Below are 19986 nucleotides of genomic sequence, written 5' to 3'. Positions count from 1 at the left end.
CACTTCTAAAATGAAAGAATATATATATATATGCATGCTTAGGAAAGATGTATAGGAATGTTTTTAGAAGATGAGTTCGGTACGCAAAATAAAAATAAATAAATGAAATGAAAAAAGGATCCTATTAATAATATTCTTTTGAGTTTGTGACACATGATAAGTATTCATAACTGTTTATTTGTTATATTATAAAATTTTATTTGTAACTAGCTATAAGCGTTAGTAATTTTAAGTGTTTTTATGTGTCACTAGCTCCCTCTGTGTTCACGAAAATAACACAAAATGTGAATATGAGGGAAAAAAAATCATTTTCAATTTGTGTTCTATTTTTTATTCAAATTTCAAATGATTGTGACATTATTTATCGAATTTATTTCTGTATTAAACCATTGCTGACTTATCTGCATTTGTACTCGATTAACTGGCCACTGCGATGACAAAAACTAATCACAAGTCTAAGTGTTTAGCAGAGTTGGTCTTTTTATTGATAAAATTTGTCCGATTTTAAACACGTACACATGTTGCCTTATATTGATGTCGAAGCAAATCAGATATAAAAATTTAAAAAATGGATTCATGTAATGACACGAAGAAAGTGGCAACAATAAAAGTTATCTATTAACAGAAGTTGTGGGAAATGTACAAAAAAAATCAATGTTATATCTTTTATTATTTTTTACATTCTGGTAATTTTCAAATAAATTTTACAATAAGAAATGGTGTATTCAGAGAAGTTTTGTGAAATGTAAGAAACGTATCTAGTAGTGCAGATATGACTTGTTTTTTTTCTTTCTTTTTTTTTAATTTTGGTGATTTTCAATATTTTATTATGAGGCAATTATTCAAGAAATTTAAAATTTTAGTTTCTAAGTTTTTGACCCCTTAAACTGAGTTTTAATTACTAATAAGGATCGAAGCACTATAAAGAAAGTCAAATGAATTCAATTAAAAGGGAACTACCACACGTGTTTTTGTAAAGGAGACTCATTTCCTACAAATTAGTAAAAACCATTACGTTTTATTTATTTATATTTTTGAAGATTTTATAATTTAAAACTATTGCTTATGCGAAATTACTCTTTAAAATAAAATATTTAATAAAAATTATGATAAATTTGATAATTTTAGTTAAATTGAAGCTATATAAATTTCATTAAGAGACACAAGCCGATGTAAAACAAATTCATTTTATAAAAACTTACATTTGTTGAGTGATTCTTAAAGATAGGGGAACAGAAAGCATGTACTCTTCAATGTATTACACTTAGAGTTATTTAGAAATTTTTATTGAATATTTTATATTAATTTATATAAAATTATAAATAAATTTTTGTATTATAGAGAGTTTCATGAATTTTGTAATAAAAATTAATTACGAGACGATTATTCGGTGTTGGTGATTGACAGCGAGAAGAGAGGTCTACATCCTAGTATTTGTTTTCTTTAAAGAAAAAGAGTGATGATTTATAAAATATCAACATTTTTTGTCCTCTATACAAATTAATTAATTCCTTTTAGTATCATATAGTTACAATATTTCGTTGCTTGGAGATTAATGCAGTCTAGCTGCGTCATTTTTTTTTATTAAATATGCTTTGACCAAAGAGCTTTCAATTTCAAAATTATTTGCCTTGTACTTTTTGTTATAAATAAGCTTCTAAACTATTATACTTTGATCATTGACTAGAGACATATTATTTATTATCATTTTATTCGCTTCCTCTGAAAATGAATGAATTTCCATTTCCACATGATTTTCCATTTTAACTGTTTCATTTGAGTTTTAACAGTTCTGTTTAAGTATAAAGTTTAAAAAATTGTATTAAGTTACTACAAATTAAATGAGAAAGTTACCTTTAAATGTCTAAAAAGAATGCACATAATAATAATAGTTAATTTTCAAGGAAAAATGCAAATAAAATTACTAAAAATAACTATAAATAACTATCATAAGATTCATAAGAAGAAGAAATAAAAATAATAATAATAAGAAAAAAACTCCTAATAGAAATTAAAATTGTTTACAACTTATTGTTTTAGTAAGACTTATTAGTCTATTAATTAGTCTATAACAAAAATATAGATATAATCTTCGCTGAATCCTTTATTTTATGATTTCAAAAGAAAAACTTCTACTTATTCATTAAAAGTCAAACATAATTTTTGAATCTAAAATCTACAACTGTAATGTAAAATAAAAATTCCAAGAATTCGTAACAGTTGTAATTCTTGGAAGTTCGTTTTTTAATTGTCCTAACATCAAATTGCTTATGAAAAATTTTGTCAAAATATTGTTTAAATAAAAATATCTCATACATGTAAAACATGTCATAGATGTTTAAACAAAAACGCCTATGTTCTCAGCATATGGTCGTAAATTATGTATTTATGCATATACTGAATTTAAATATTTAAATCACGTACTATGTAAAACAAATTCTTTATAGAATTATAGAAAGTTATTTAATTCCCCATTTAAGATATCTGTAAAAGTGACATTGGATTGTAAATTTCGAATTATCTATAACATTCTTAGTTTAAACTTCCTTCCCAACTTTACTCTTAATCATTCAGCATTATTAAAATTAATTTCTGAAAAATGGAATAATATATTTTAAAAATAAAACAAAATAAAATAAATCATTCCCTTTATAATTTATTAGTCACAGTATTGAAGCAATTGTAAAGTTTCTTAACAATTGTACATTTTGTTGACTCTTTCGATATCATTTCTGGTCATTCCTTGCTTGTTGTAAGGGTCAGACAATTTCTGTCCATTTCTGGCCACCATGGTGTCTTTTCCGTTTGTGGAGAAAGATTTGTTGCCGTAAATCATGATGGAGTTGTAGTCAAAAGTATTGTACAAGACATTTTGGTGGGGTGAAAGCTTGTTGAAGTTAAATCTCATGTCTATGCAATAGAGTAAAAGAAAACATTATTAGATTTATTGCTATACTGAAATGTATGAAATTGCAAAATTATATACATTACGCATTTTTCTTTCTAATGTTTTAAGGTTAGATAATTTTATTCATTAAGGTAGTTAAATATTATTTATAAGCTCATTCAAAGCATTTTCGGTTTTATAATAAAAATGCATGAATAATTATTGTGCATTTCAATCAGAAAAACTTATTTACAATATAACGGCTTAAATTAAAAAGTAGCAATGTATAGAAAATAGTTTATTTTATAACCGTCGCTAAACTACTGACCCAATTTTCAGTTTACGACTAATAGAGAAAAAGGGATCTCCAAAATCAAGTATTGGGAAAAATTTAAGCTTGTTTAGAACATTTTGTATAGAACTAATCCACATATGCGTTACATAATTCGAAAACTTCTCACGGTTAGCTTGGCATTAAGGCTTCTCTAACCCTTAATCCGTACACCACTAATGATGTATTACGTCAGCACTGTATTTGGTGCAAGCTAGGTACAGAATTTGCATCAACCAGCCATCATAGGTATTAAAATCCAGTCTACCTCATTGGGGGGCGTGCGCTCTACGCTCTGATCCTATTAAAAATTTTGGAATAACGATTTGATAGTTTGTGATTTTTTTAAATATCTGCATTTATTCTTAAACCAACTTCTCTTTCGCTTATATTTTAAGGAGTAACAAAAATTCATTTTATATAATTTTTTCCCTAAATTATGAAATGTTTTTATCACGCTTATTATGTTGCGTAAAAAAGTAAGTGTTTCATTAAACGTATGGTAAAAAAATCATACTGTAAAATAAATGGAAAATGGTACGGTAAAAAAATGGTCATATGGTAAAAAAACAATTGTCAGAGAATAATAAAAACATGAGAAATACTCACTTTCGGCGACGTTTTCAAGGTAGATGATCAAATATGAATCTCTGTCTGATCTGCTCTGTTCGTGGTAGAATCCAAGGGCGTGTCCCAACTCGTGGACTACGGTTCCTGCGTACAAGCATCCATTTCCAAGAGATACAGCTTGTTCACCATTGATTTTTCCCACATAGGAATAGCACCTTTTTAAATTACATATGGAAATTTCATTATCCTAATTATCCTAATTTATTATCCTAATTTATTCATTCAGTTTCAATGAACTGTTTATTTACAAGTGTATGACAAACAAAGGAAGGTGGAATATAAAATTATTAAGATTCGAATGTCCATTGTGTGTATCCTTCCCAAGGCATGCAGTCCCACATCTCAATGGTAAACTAGTTCCATTCATACGTAAAGTGGCATTTATTTATGAAAATATGTGCCCCAGTAGTGGTCATGCATTTTCAGCATTGTTGGCATTAAGGGTGCATAAATTTTGTCTTTAAGAAATATGTATGTTTTGTCTTTCCAAATTAATCCCAATGACAAGAATTCCAAAGGAATGTCTCACTGCTGTTCTGGGGTATATTGATTTAAACATGCTAAGGAACAAAGCATGAATTCCATTAGAATGTGTTCTGTGTGACCAAAGGTGCACACATTTAACATGTGCGGTATAGACCACAAATTTAAGTGTAAGTATTTTTCATTCTTTAACCATTCTTTGTTCGGGGTATAGATATAAATAAAGTCCTTAGAAATATTTAAATGCGTACACAGAATCCCTTACTCATATCTAATCATTTCCAATATTAAGCACAGGAAAATGAAAATGATAAAAAGGAGTTTGTTTGCCAGATAAAATCCAAAAGAGGTTTATGTTTTCATCAGGGACTAAAACAATTAAAAAGGAGACTTTTTTTGCTTTTATGTCTTAAATTAGATGGGGAATTTTATTTTTGAATACTAAAATTAGCTTAAGGATATTTTAAGTTTCGGAATTTGTGGTAAAACTTGAGCTGTAAGCTTAAACATACAAATTGTTGAGGACATATTATTGAAAAGATTTTCAATATCAGCATTCGCTTTGAAAACTTTAGACAATGATTCACTTAATGCAGTTCCGACTTAAACCGCATTATTGGTACTTTTATCCCAATTATATTGAACCTTTACTAAAAAATTTTGAACCTTTACTAAAAACTTGAACCCCACAGTAAAAATTTCAGAATCAAATTACCGTAAAAAGTAAAGAGACTTAGGGTGTCAGTACTTATTACCGTGAATTCCTTTTTTAACTGTGTTTTATGGCAAAAAAATCTGATATACCATAATTTTTACATTAATAGTTACTGCGAAATCACTGTTATCTCTGTGATTAAATAAGAATTACTCTAAAATAAAGGTTAAAAAAATTATGGTAAAAATGGATGCATTTAAGTGTAATTTGATCAGGAATAATGTAATAATGTACAATTTACTTGATAGAATGGTTCAGCGGAACAATTTACTATGACTGCAAATAATTCATAAAGTTTCAAAAGTCAAAGTTTACTAAAAATGTTTAACTATGAAGTTGAATAATATGTAGTGATTTTTAAAACCAATTGATTAATTAATGATGTTTAGCAGCTTTAAAAACTCTTCTAAGACGTGATATCTCAATTCGTTCCTCAAATCAAGTCATACAAGTTATTACTTTTCTGTAGAAAAGTACTTTTTTATTACGGAAATCAATTAAAACTATTCTTACCCTTGTCCAGAAAAGATCTTGATGTAGTTTTGTTCGTTTGACCTTGGAACGAATCGGACGCAAGTGTTTCTGTGGTAATCATTAAAGCCTTGGTTGATGACATTCTGTGCATTGCCTTTAGAAGTGAAAAAATAAAATAAAAACTATGAAAAATCCGTTTTTTAATGTTTTTTTTAAAGTGTTAAAGAGAAAAAGTTACAAGACGGAGCAGTAAAGAAGAGTAAAGATTCTAAACTATCCAAATACTATTTATTTTTACTAAAAATTTGTATTACTACTCGCTTTTGAAATTAAGATCTACAATTCTATGATAATTCTACTCTTAGAAGGAATCATACGCAATATCTGAAGCTCTAACAAGGCACGCAGGAATGCTACACTTCGAAAGAAATTTCCATTGCATAAATACGGGGTGAGATCTTGAAATAAAAATATATAATGTTATTTAATTACTTTAGTTATTTTTAAAAAAGTTACAAAAGAGTTATAAATCGTAAAGAGTTAAAAAATATTGTTATTAAAACAGAATATTTTTAAACAGAAAAATATTCCAATTCGAAATAGAGCTAATTTTAAGACAACACATTTTACGAGATAGGACAAAGAGTTGTAGTTGATGGGACAAAGATCTGATAAAGTTAAAATATTATAATTCTAAATCTGATTCTCGAACTAATTTTCTCTTATTCTTAGAGACAATTATATTTCTAGAACTAACTTTAGGACAGCACATTTATAGAGGCAGGACAAAGAGTTGTCAAGATTGACAAAGTTGAAAAATCGTATTCTTCTTTCATTAAAAACAACACTATGATTTGAGTATAAATCAGTGGAATATCCTACAAAATATTACGATTTGTGCAGCAAAGTTTTCTTCTTTTTGGAAAAACTTACTAACAGCAGCTTCATCAAACTTGATATTACTAAGCAGTTTTTATATATCATATGATAATCTGCATTTGTTTAACACTTCTAAAATGAAAGAGTTTATGATTATTATTATTTCTTTTTTGCTGAAAATATTTTAATCTATGGTGTACAGAGTTTTCATAAGTATATTTTAAGGGTACTCTTTTTTTCTTATATTTTGATATTATATTATACATAAAGATATTCAGAGATGTTTTGGGGACAATTAGAGTACATATTTTGGATATGATTACTTTTAATCATCTCAATAAGTTTTATTAATAAATTCATTATACACATAAATGTATTAATTTTACGAAGTTTTAAAAATTTTCTAATAAAGAATCTTCGACTCTGTTTAATCTCTACAATATTTTGTGTTATACAAATGCCATGCTCTTCATAATTTATAACTAATTCTCGTAAAAAACTTTGCTACTAAAATATAAAAATAGGAAAAATTCAGTTACAATGTCAACTAGTTAAATTCAATTAAAACACTATCCTCAGTTAAAAATTGTATTCTTACTCAAAGAAGAGTCAATGACGTAGGGTACACGTGCATTTGGCCACCTGTAGTGATTTCCAACAATTGCATTACGTTCAGCATCCTAGAAAAAAATAATTTTGGCGATAAACATAAACTAATTTAAAATGAGCTAGTATTGCTTATTTTCTGCAGATAACAAGGCTTATTTTACGTATTTCGTGCAGCGAATTTGTTGTAAATTAGATATAAATTTTGTTTTTGAAATTTTCTTATTTTAGTAATCATTTTCAAATTCATAGGCTATGCATATTATGACAATAAAGGAAATTGAAGCACAAATTTTAACTTTATTTTTAAAATCTCAAAATGTAATAATAATTCTAAATATTTTACTCTCAAGTATGGTTATACTTTAAATATTTCTTACTGCAATATTATATTATCTCTAAATGTAGTATAGCTAATGATAAAAACTATTTTTACAGTTGTCATAAGACCATGCAATTTTCAGAATTTACCTATAGTGAACGTGGCATTTAACTATATAACGTTTCATATCAATTTTTCAAAATACGTATATATTATTTTTTAATAAACATTATAGACTATTGTTTTTGAATTCGAATTCGTAAAACCATCAAATTGTCGTTGCAAATAAAAGAGAAGATTTTAACCATATATAAATCTAACCCTCCATGGTTAACTGAACATGAATCAATAATTATTCAGTATTACGAATACTTATTTATCTAGATTATTTATTTGAAATAATACAGTAAGTTATATATTTGACATTAAAGAGGTTTTTAGCTAAAACGAAATATTGTGTATGGGTGATCAAATTTTTTATTATTTTTATTTATGGGTTTCAATGATCTCTTTTTCATTTCAAAAATTATAAGTTCACCAAGCAATGTACTTTGTTCAAATTCTACAAGCGTCAAGATCTTGAGCAAAATTGTAATTTGGTGGGGGTTTAAATAGTTTTATATACACTAGATATAATTTTTAAGTAACTTTTTTTTTACTTTTTCTCAGTATTTTTTTCTTTCGTTTTTTTGATACATCGAAACGTAAGACAGATGTAAAAAATAGTTTTGTACAAATAGCAAACTCATCACTATAATTTTTAGTTATTTTTAAAACATAACTATGATATCATTAATATAATTATAAAACAGTGATAATTTAGGGAAACTTGTGCTTTGCACAAAAAAAATATATACTTACAAAAGGTCCGTCAATACCAGCCATGTCTCCATCGTACAAGTCAGGGTTTTGCATAGCCAATCTAGCCTCTAAAAGAAAAAATTAAAAATTTTAGTCACTAGATATTTAAAGTAAGCAAGTTTCGTTACATGTAAGCTAGTTAAGTTACTGTAAGCAAGTTTCTTTATCTGCTTTCACTATGCATTTTTTGTACATTAAACCATTTTACGTAAATTTCCCTCGATACATTACAATAGTTAAAAAGAATATTTTTTTAAGAATCAATTTATTGTATTTTTATCCCTTTATCATAGTATTTAATCAAATTTCAGTTTTATCCCAATAAGCTCGCAATTGTAGTCATTCGCCAAACTCAGCAATTTTAGTCAAATTTTTAACCTATCGTTCTGAAAAAAGCAATTAATCAAGCATGCATAGCTCCCAAACATTTGGCTCAATTTCCTTGGACAATTTCAAAATATCTTCAAAATTCTTTTTGTACCTAAAATGGAATTGCAGCAATTGTGTAAAAAAATATTAAAATCGTTGAGTGCAAAATACATTTTGGAAAACGCACTAAAGAGTTATTTTTTATTATGAATTCATTTTATGGTGAATTATTAATTATTCGAAATTTCGGACAATATAATTAACTTGGCTATTACTTTTTTTCAGTTCAAAAACTAATAGTTAAAAAGTATTAAGCCTCTGTTAATTTAATACAATTTAAGCCCGATAACAAGATAAAAGTGTTAAACTTCTCTGTAGAGAAAATTTATAATACTTCCCTTATTATTAACTTTTAGTTTTACCAAAAATTTTTTCAACAATGAAGCAATTAATAATTTTTTACGTATTTCAAATCCTATAAAATTTTTGTGATTAACCAATACGCTTTTAAAAAAATATAATTAATCAATTTGTATCTTTTATGAATAATAATTATTAATATGTTAGAGATTTCTTTGTTCATATAAAAGTAAGGCACTTTTAAATCCATTATTGTTAAATATGTTTAAAAAATTTATTTACTAATATTATTTATCTACACAAAGAAATATGATGCAAACCATGATAAACATGGTTGGAGTAAATGATGATCGTACTACAAGATTACGATGATTTCAATCTAGAATATGGGTCTGGCTAGATTATTTTTCCACCAGTACAAGCCAATAAATCAATTGAGGATATTTAAAAACAGAAGTAAAAAATATTATTATTAGTTAAGAACTTAAAAGAAGTTAAAATTATAAATTTCAATTAGCTGAAATTCAAATCATTGTTAGTGTTCAAAATTTTTAAAAAACTGTTGCTTCCTTTTGATAAAAATTTTTTTTTCAATTTATTTAAATTTATTTTTACAAAAGTCCTGTTTCCCCTTGAAGTCATTTAGATTTGTGTCAAATAGTTTTGCTTTAAAATTAAAAAAACAATCTTCATACTTTAGATAAACTATGATTTGAAATGAATTTCTATACAAAATCTGCGCTAAAATTAAAATTCTAACAATGTTCCTTAGAATCTAATAGTACTAAATACGGTACAGGCTCAGTGGTTAAGGTACTAAAAGTAATAGTTCAGTGGTTAAAGCACTAAACTGTCGTTGTGAAGAACTGGAGTTCGATCCTCAGTGGCGGCTCAAAGCTCACCCAGCTACAGATGTATGGGTACCAGCTTGTCAATGAAGTAAAGACTGCCTGTATGTAATACTGACCACATTGCCACAATCATTTTGTTGGTCACAAAATCGTAAAGCCTTAACTTCCATGACCCCCTCACCCCGAACGGGCTGTTGCATGAATGCTTTACTTTTTTACAGTGTTACCCTTAATAACGTAATAGTGTTCTTTGAAAAAAGTTTCAATGCATTTTTATATGAAGTTTTAAAGTTATGATGCAGTCCAAATAATGTTCATATTGTTTTTATTGGCAGAAGATAGAAAACAAAATCAATTTTTATGCATATCCGAAGAAAAGATTTTTTTTTATACTTATTATTGTAATATCACGCAAATTTAAAAAATTTTTATTTAGAATAACAGCTTGTAGGGTAAATGTTTCTTTATTTTTTTTAATAACAACATTTTAAAAAAGGGCAAAACTCTGTGTTTTAGCGATCATAAGGAAATAGATTTTAGAAATCGTTTTACGATATTTTTGAAATGCAGAATGATTTAGGTTTGGAACAACAAACTGTTTTACAGCAATTGTTTTTTGATTTAATCTTAAACTTAATTTTAAGTTGTTTTTTTAAAGAAAAGAAAACGCCTATACAAATTTTTTCCATACTTTAAGAGGAACTCATTGTTGCTCTATGTATTTTACATAAGGAAAAGAACTTTGTAAAGTTATAAAGAAAAACAAATATAAAGTTAATATTAAAGAAAGAAATTACCTTCTTGTTGCTGAGGACTTAGCTGAATTACTTCAGCCAAAGCAACAGCCAACAAACCAGCAAGAAACAGACCAGTCTTCATGGTTATAGTTTGAAGAAGTGGGAATGAAACGATAAGCTTGCAAGATTTTGTAAGCTGCTTTTAAATGCCTCCTTATCAAAATTAATATTAAATGTCATGTGAAATACCTGCTGCTGAAGATTAAAGAACTGCGCGATCAAAGATCTTTGTTTATCAAATTGAGAACAGGATATGCAAATAAACCTTTTAAATTTTGAATGAAATGAAATAGACTGTGTAACATTTTATTATTTTTGCATATTTGAAATACTCAGATAATAATTTTATTAATGATTGCTATATGATGTTCCGATGTTCCGATTTGTATGAGATAAAAATGAGGTTCAAAATAAGGTTCAAAATAAGTTTTTAAAAAACCGTGATTCTTACCGTAATGTTCTAACTTAAAAAATATCCGATTCCCGTGAAAGGTACTTAAATTATTCCTGATAAAAATGTTTCTGATTTAAATATTTCTTAAATATCACGCAAGATTTGTTTTTAAGAAACGTTTATTTTTAAAGCAGCGTCAAACGTATTTCAATGTAAAGCAAATTGAAGACTTTAGAAGTTTTCGTTACAGAAATAATTTTGAAATTTTACATTTTTTTTAAAGATTTGTGCTAAATAGGAAAACTATTTTACCTATTATTGAAAACTTATGAATTTAAGAGCATACTTTACTCACAAATGGCTTCAATTTTGCATTACTTATTATTTATTTTGCAGTAAATTACTTTTTTCACATAGTAAGTTGAATCTGTTACAAAGATTGCAGAACTTTTTAAATTAAATAAAAAAAAAGGTTGACTAAAAACGTATAGTATCAAATGTTCCATAAAAAAGAATGAAAATTCCATCATTCAAACGAAAAAAGAAACCATAAAAAAAAGTAAAGATTACGGTTCATACTTTTCGACAAAAATTGTCGGTTTTTTTATTAGTCTTTAATTTATTAAAAACAGCGTAATTTATACTAATTTATCATTATCATCATATCTGGCTAGACAGCCCAGGGTGGGCCAGTGCCTTCCTTTGAATTCGAATCCTCTTCTCTCTACTTTTGACACTTGTTCGCCAGTTTTTCTCCTTTAGAGTAAGGAAATCAGTCTCAACTAAATCCAGCCATCTCAGCCTGGGTCTACCTCTTTTCCTGTTCGTTAGGGGTTTGTGAAATAGGATTTTCTTTAAATTTGAGTTATCATTCCTTCTGAAAATGTGAACTGCCCAGTTCATTCGATTTATTTTAATGAATATCACAATATCTGGCTCTCTGTAGATTTTATACAGTTCAGTATTATATCGTCTTCTCCAGGAATTATTTATTTTTATCCTACCAAAGATGGCCCTCAAAACTTTTCTCTCAAAAATGGCAATTTTATTTTCACCAGCTTGAGTTAGGTTCCAGGTCTTAGAGCCATAGTTAAGTATTGGCCTAACTAATGTTTTATAGAGTAAAAGTTTTGTATTTTTTGATAAAAGAGAGGATTTGAAAAAGCGTTTTAAACCATAAAAAGCTTTATTTGAACAAATTAGACGACTCCGAATCTCATTGCCTATGTTATTGTCGGCAGTAACTATTGAACCAAGGTAAGTAAAGTTCTGAACAGTCTGAAACCTGTGGGAACCAATCTCCAGATAGGATTCACTAGAATTTAATTTAGCAAGTACAGGCATGTATTTGGTCTTATCGGTATTGATGATTAGTCCCATATCCCTAGCAGCAAGCTCCAAAGAAAGGAAAGCTTCTTTTAATGCAGGAACAGTTATTTATACATTACTAATTTATACATTACTAAAAAAATGAAAATCTAATTTAGATTTAACGAAATTTATTTAAATATTTGATATATTCAAAAACAATTGTGAAGAGAGAATCCAATACTCTCAGAGACTTTCGAAACTATGAATTCGGAGAAAAAATACTGGGTATAATGAATAAAAAAGATTTGTACTTTCTAAAAAACACACGATGTGAAATTGGGTGCTTGAATTAAACTGTTATAAGTAGTATATTGGGTAATATATAATTGATATACATATGGTATATAGATAAAACTATTTTGAAGTTGATGTATATGTCTTGTAACTTAAATCATACATAAAGTCTTACTTTCTAGTGTGTATTAAGGCTCCTACTGGGTAACTGAGTAAGAAATATGAGATTCTCAACTTTCAGAAACTTATTCATTGAGGACTTCAAGCTTGTCTCTTCCTTAAAGAAAAAGGCGAGTGTTTTATGATTCATTCTAAAAAAATATTAATATTATTTAGCAGCTCTCAAAGTAGAAAAAACTCAGTTAATAATACTAATTTCATAACTTAGAGTAAGACATTTTTTTGAAAGTTTTTCAGAACAATACATTTTGCATCATTTTGCAAAAACAAGGAAATTTAACACTAGCAAAAACACATTGATGTAAAACTGAATATTTGAAAAAAGTCATAAAATTATAAAGTAATGAAATTTGCATAGTTTTAATCAAAAAATGATCTTAGGCATTACATCACCAGAAGTTCTTAAGCAAAATATTTTAAGCAATAAATTTTGGATCAAATCATCATATTCACTGTAAAATAAATAGATTGAGATAGAATATAATTTTAATTACAATATTTTATATTACTGTACAAATCTTCGTCACTGGGTGAATCTGCTTATGTAACATAATCGTACTCGTTGCACACAACTTTTTTACCAATTTCAGTTAATTATATTTATTGAGTTAATTTTATCACTCTTATTCAAAATCCACTGACTTTTATCTCTTGTTTTCAAAAATTTTACGGATACTGGGAAATGAAACTACGGCTACTAGGCTACTGATTTGATGTTGAAAAAGGAGGGACATCTTTGAGCATTTTAAATTTTATAATTGGAAATAAAAATATTGCTAAGATATAGGTATCAGCAGATAATTGTGCATATAACCCCAAAACCAAGTAAATTTGAGCTTTTTTTCAATGTTGCAGTCTGGCATTGCTGTAAACAAGTGCATTTAAAATAATGAAAAGGAAGTTTCGAGCATACCTCTAAAATTAATTACAATTTTTAATCGTTTCCATTCTAAGATGAATATTTGGCTGAAAGTTGGAGCTTTTCGTTTTTATAATAATTTTCCTTAAAATAGTTACCCTATTGGGGATACAATCTAGAGCTTCCCCCAACTGGAGTATCCCGGAAACTTTTTGACTGCGAAATGTCTATACTTCTGATATATTCTTCTAATAAGGCGTGATTATCTGGGCGAAGTTCGTGAGTTTGATCCCCACGTAACCGAAGAATCCCCGAGTGCAAATTGATGACTAGTTCATGCCAAGCCTTTCTGCGTCACAAGCTCCTTCAAGTTCTCAAGAACTCTGGGGGTACTGGATCGGAAATTGATCGTACTCTGGTTCAGGTCAAAATTACGATCTGCGGATGGATAAGTGAGTGTATGAATTTATCCTTCTTGTATAACGGGATGTTACGTATGTACTTTGTCTCCGGATCATCCTCTTGCATGTTTCGCAGACTGTCGCCAGTAGCCCATTGTGCAGCTCCAGTTCGATGTCAATAAAAGTGAAGTACTGAAAAGTACCATTAACAGAGCGAGCATCTTCATCGAATTTGTTTTTTCTCTCACTCTGTGATTTAAGACAACTTATGAACAGAACCCATATTCTTCGCTGTGGGGCACTTCATGACTGCGACTTCGAAATCATCTGATATTGGAGAGCCTTTGACAGTTTTTCCAGTCCCTCTTATTTGATTGTTATCATAAACCCTTGATTAGGATATTGTTGTAGAAACTTAAAAACGAATTAATAAAATAAGAAATGGAAATTTTTAAAAAAAGGTTTACCATAAATCATAAATACACTCTATAACAAAAAAATCGAAGCACCAAGAAGGAGTTGTCCGATTGAAACGAAAATTGGTGGATCGGAAGGCAATGTACAGAATAGTAAATTATTAAAATTTCAGAACAATTGAATAATTTATTGCAGAGTTACAGTAACAAGTTCAATAAGGTGCTGTCCCGCCTCTAGCCTAGATACAAGCTGCCACACGGCGTGGCATAGACCGGTAAAGCTCCCGGATGGTCTCCTGCGGTATTTCCTGCCAAATTCTATCCAATTGTCGAGCGAGGTCATCAACATTCCGTGCCAGATGCAATCGCCTTCCCATCATATCCCAGACATGCTCGATGGGAGAGAGATCTGGTGATCTGGCAGGCGAGGGAAGAGTTTGACAAGCTTGCAGACAGTTCATAGCAACACGTGCCGTATGTGGTCTGGCATTTTCCTACTGAAAAACCAGCCCAGGGTGCTGCAAAAGGAACGGTAGCAAAACAGGTTTCAGGATGTCGTCGACGTACCGCTGTGCAGTAAGTTTACCTCTAATGACGACCAAAGAGGTCCGGCTGTCAAAGGAAATGGCACCCCAGACCATAATGCCTTGTTGAGGGTCGGTGTTTCATGCAATAGTGAAGGCAGGATCCCCCTCTGCCCTGTGCTTCTCCAAACACGTCTTCGATGATCGCCAGGACACAGTTGGAAGCGGGATTCGTCGCTGAAGACTATACGTCCCCAGTCGGCATCATTCCTGCCATATCTGTTCAAAATATTCATGCATTCGAAATTTCAAAGCAATCGGATGATTTCTTCTTGGTGTGTCGATTTTTTTGTCATAGAGTGTAGTTGTACTTAAAATGATGTAAACTGTTTGTATTGTGAAGAATTCCGGATCTAATTACCGTAAAAAATACCAACACTGATGTTGCCAGTACATTTTGCCGTAAAATCTATCTTTACCGTAAAATTTTATGAGTTTGTATCGAAAATATGGCATATTAAAATTTGTGCAGTAATATTTCGTGTAAAATTAGCTTGATTAAAATATTAATAAAATGCATAGAGGTATTGATTCCTTATAAAATATTTTTTTATACTTTATTATCTGTAAAATTTATTTTTCTTGTTCTACTCATCTATTATTACGTTTTTTGTTTTGTTCATTTTCTAAAGTAATAGTTTAAAAAAATTTTTCTCCATTATAACGATAAATTTGAAAATAAACTTTTTATCCGGTGTCTTATTAACAGCTTACTTAAATTATCAATCGTTCTACAATTGTAATTTTGTGGCATCAATTACAATACAAATTGGAGATAAAGAGATTCGTTATGCCATTAAAAACAAAACGATCAACTTTATGCGCAATGTGTTGCTTGCACAAATTATATTTAATATATCAATATGATTGGTAAGCTAAGTTAAAAGTTGTTATAGCAATTATTAAATTCTAGCAACTACTGACTGATATTAAATGTTAATACGGCTGATAATAAATGTTATTTCAAAGAATGATTTTAAAGCAGAACTTTTTATATTTATCATTCAATCTTAATAGAATCATAGGAAAATGTTTCCATGCTCTATTTTGAATTTATTTTCATAATGGCTTTCATCGCATAAGCAAAATGCATAGAACTATTTTAAAAAAGAGACTCAAACAGAAACATGTTATCAAATAAAACTGGAAGTTCCAAGTAGCGAATGTTTTTAATAGGCATTTTAAGTGTTCTGTTTTGCGCTGCATATTAGGTTGTTGTTTCACAAGTTTTCAAATGCTTACTAAGGAATCTAGTTAGGAAAAGATTAATCATAGGCAGGTAGGATTATGCCTGCTGCCCTCAATCGGGCAATATCTCCTCAGTTACTTAAATTATTGAGAATGTCTATTGTTTCACTTTATATTAGGACTAAGAACATAAGGTATGCAAATATTTACATCATTTTAAAATATGCAATTTTCATAGAAAATACAAAATTTTAGAGAATTTGCTTGAATATTTCAAAAAATCTAATATTCAAAAAATTCTTATCATTCAAAAACTTTTCGACTATTATTAAATAAAATAATAAAGAATAATAAATATTAACTGAAAAAATTTTTTCGCAGAATAATCTTTGGATAAACGAATTTTATAAGTGCATGCAGAAAATTTTCAATTCTCTGAGAAAGTTCTCGAGGTAAGGTGAAATACGCAGAAAATAAAATTACCATTATGAAGTGCAAATGTTTGATCCCTCTATCGCTAAACTATGGGGACCATATTTCCCGAATTGTTATTTTTCTCTATATTTTCGGGGTTAAAAATCCAAATCCGTCGAAAAAAGGTACGTTCAGTTACCGAAAGTACGTTTTTGTGTCTGATTTTGTAACTTGAAATATCGTCTTCTCCAATTAATTTAAATAATATAATATATAATATAAATTCTGGAGAGAAAAGAGTTACACTAATGAACAAATTATTTCTACATAAATTCGTGTTAGAAAAGAGTTTTGTGTTAAAATTATTCTTAATGAATATATTAAATATACATAATGTTACCATATATTAGGAAACTTTTGACTTAATTTTCATTAAAACTTACATCTCATAAGCAAAAAGTACAGTATGTGTTTAGAGCGACACAAATGGAAACTATCAAATAAAGTTGTATAATGTTTAAAAAAAAAGGTAATAAAATTGAAAAGAGCAATAATAAATGTTTTATGAGTGTCAATTAAATCGCTATAAATCGCTTTTTCACAAAAATGTTTTAGACTTGACTTTCACTTTTATGATAATAGAAATCTTAGAAGCAAATTTTTCGATAAAATTTCAGAGTGACGTTAATAAAAAATATTTAGCTCAAAAAATTATAATTTCTTACTTATTTAGTGTTCGTAAAATTTCTTAATTTTACCTTGTATTATTACTTTTTAGAACAATTTTATTTCAGAGTAATATTGCTTATTTTTGCTGATACTTTCAAAACATTTAATACTTCGGAAATAACTGTGCCAGCAATTATATAAATCACTACATGTCATTACCTATTTGGACAGTTATTTTGCGGAAATTTGTTTTTATTTCATTCATATGGTAATTATTTACCGGAAAATCTGGTTTTCAAAATTATAGCTATTATTATCACACACTTAGTAAAAAATACAAAACTTGAAAGTAAATTTAACCAAAAAAATGATTTTTATACTACATTTTATCGCAAATTATGAAGCTATATTTTATCTCAATTTGTACCAAAGTACTTTGGTAAAAATTAATTAGCTTTCTGGCGTTCCCATAAATACGATAAATTTTACCACATTCTGTTAGTTTTGATTATGAATTTTTTTCTTAGTTAACCAATGAAGTACGTACAAAAGCATTTTTGAAAATCTCGTAACATTTTATTTTTTATTCTGAAACAATTTTTATTTTATGAAGTGAAGAATTGTATGAGTATTTTTATTGTACTCTTCAATTTGTATTGCTAACTTTTAAGTAGCAAAATATAGATTTAAAAAAAAAGTTCAAAGGTAATAGTTATTGTTGAAAATTGCCCTTTAAACATATTTTGTCTTGAATTTTAGCTAATATCCCAAAGTAGTAATCGAAAAAGTCGTATAATCTAGTCATAATAGATAGTCCTACACAGATGGAGAAACCTTATATTGTATTATTTCTTGCGAATGAATGTTATCACTTTCTTTTGCAAATCATTGTTTTAACTGTGAAAATATTTAGTTTTATGAAACATGTTTTTGTTTTGAAGACATTTTATGTGTTTAACTGGAAATCATTCATGATATTTTAGTCTTAAATTGTAATATGCGTATTTTAATGAATTCATTTTTGCATTATAATTGCAGTATGGAAAATTACATTAAGAAATGCGCAGTTTAAAAAAAAGTAAAATCACTTATTTTTCCCGATTTAAAAAAAAAATTTACAATGCACCTTTTTAATTCCCTTAATTCAAAATAGTAGTGCACTGTAAAAAAATATCATAAGCTAATTTTGCCTCCACAAAAATGTTTCCGAAAATCTCAGAGAATTTCATTTAATATTATGCCTCCGATCAATTGAGAAGCATTTCCTTTATTTTCAATAGTAGGAAACTGAATCAAATTCAGTTTCAAAGTGTAGCGTAGCTACCGCTGCAACCATTAAATTCCAATTCACTATTTTATAAGACATGTTAACTCGATTCTACCTTGAAGTATCTTTTGATAGATGACATTTGTCATTCTCTGTAAGTTCCCCACGAGAGGATTCCAAAAGAGTATGAAAGGCTTCAAAATATTAAAAGGAAATTTCCTCAACTGCAAGAAATGATTCAAAATATTTCTGAAGTATTACAAAATGCTTGTGATTAGTACAGAAAGAGATTTCCGAAATATTTAGAAGCGTTTTTGAAAACTACGTGCATCGTAGCTGCATTATACAGGGTTATTCATAATTCCCTCCGGGGTTTCGAAGCGTTATAGTAAAAAAACAAAGACGAATATGGCAAAAAAGAACATAAGAAATTATTCCGAAAGTATTCAAGTTTTAATTTAAGCTGTTGCCGATAGATGACAGTAACATGTACCACTGAACCCAGTTGTAGTAAAGAAAAATGGCGTTTACAGGTGGAGGGAATTATGAATAACCCTGTATACTCTGTAACGTTTCGGTATTTTTTTTCTACGATGTAGTAGCATTTTATTTTCATCTCATTTGAGTTACAGATAACAATTTTGGTGTTCTGCAAAAAAATGGCCTTTTGTTTTGGTAGCCCGATGACTTTCGAGATGGTCCGAGCTCTTTACGGTAGATCAGTTTAAAGAGGATTGATACCGCTCAACATCGTTCCGTTCGCAGTTTAATCAAAGTGGTAAACAAAAGATTCTCACTAACCACACACGGCAGCCACTGATGCTTGACTTCAGTGTTCTACTGGGAAATAAAATAGAGCCACGATTATTTGCAACTGGGTTATTCTCGTTGCGGAATATTGGCGAAAAATAGAAAACTATATTGCATGTGAGCGATTGCTGATTTTTTTTAATGTCACTGAATAATTTCATGTATGCACTTTTGTGTTTGACCACTTCTATTAAGTATGTTTGTATTAAATTTGATTTTTCGCTTTACCATTCGTTTTTTTTAGTAAGTTAGAAGTCAAACAATGCACTTTTGTGTTTGACCACTTCTATTAAATATGTTTGTATTAAATTTGATTTTTCACTTTACCATTCGTTTTTTTAGTAAGTTAGAAGTCGAACAATGCACTTTTGTGTTTGATCACTTCCATTAAGTATGTTTGTATTAATTTTAATTTTTTACTTTACCATTCGTGTTTTTAGTAAGTTAGAAGTCGAGCAATGCACTTTTGTGTTTGACTACGCCTATTAAGTTTGTTTGTATTAATTTTAATTTTTTTACTTTACCATTCGTTTTTTTATGAATTAAAAAGTCGAACAATGATTTCTGTAGCATGTTTAGAATATATGCACATGTTTAGATACAATTTTTAAAAACATTTCCATGTTTCCACCTT

The 19986-nt window shown here is 28.6% G+C and overlaps 1 protein-coding gene across 1 annotated transcript; it reads right to left on the bottom strand.

The window, feature by feature from the left end:
* Positions 1–2636: 2636 nt before the first annotated feature.
* On the bottom strand, positions 2637–10724 carry LOC110282963 (astacin-like metalloprotease toxin 5). Its single transcript, XM_021147311.2, has 6 exons — positions 10566–10724; positions 8189–8256; positions 6998–7079; positions 5560–5674; positions 3828–4003; positions 2637–2910 (listed from the first exon to the last, which is right to left on the bottom strand). The coding sequence occupies exons 1-6, from the start codon at positions 10645–10647 to the stop codon at positions 2693–2695; spliced, it is 741 nt and encodes a 246-aa protein (XP_021002970.2). The 5' UTR covers positions 10648–10724; the 3' UTR covers positions 2637–2692.
* Between the last annotated feature and the right edge of the window lie 9262 nt (positions 10725–19986).

The sequence above is a fragment of the Parasteatoda tepidariorum genome, chromosome 7 (assembly GCF_043381705.1).
Source record: "Parasteatoda tepidariorum isolate YZ-2023 chromosome 7, CAS_Ptep_4.0, whole genome shotgun sequence".
NCBI lineage: Eukaryota > Metazoa > Arthropoda > Arachnida > Araneae > Theridiidae > Parasteatoda > Parasteatoda tepidariorum.
Note: the sequence above shows the minus strand (reverse complement) of the source record. Positions and strands in the feature narration are given on the sequence as shown.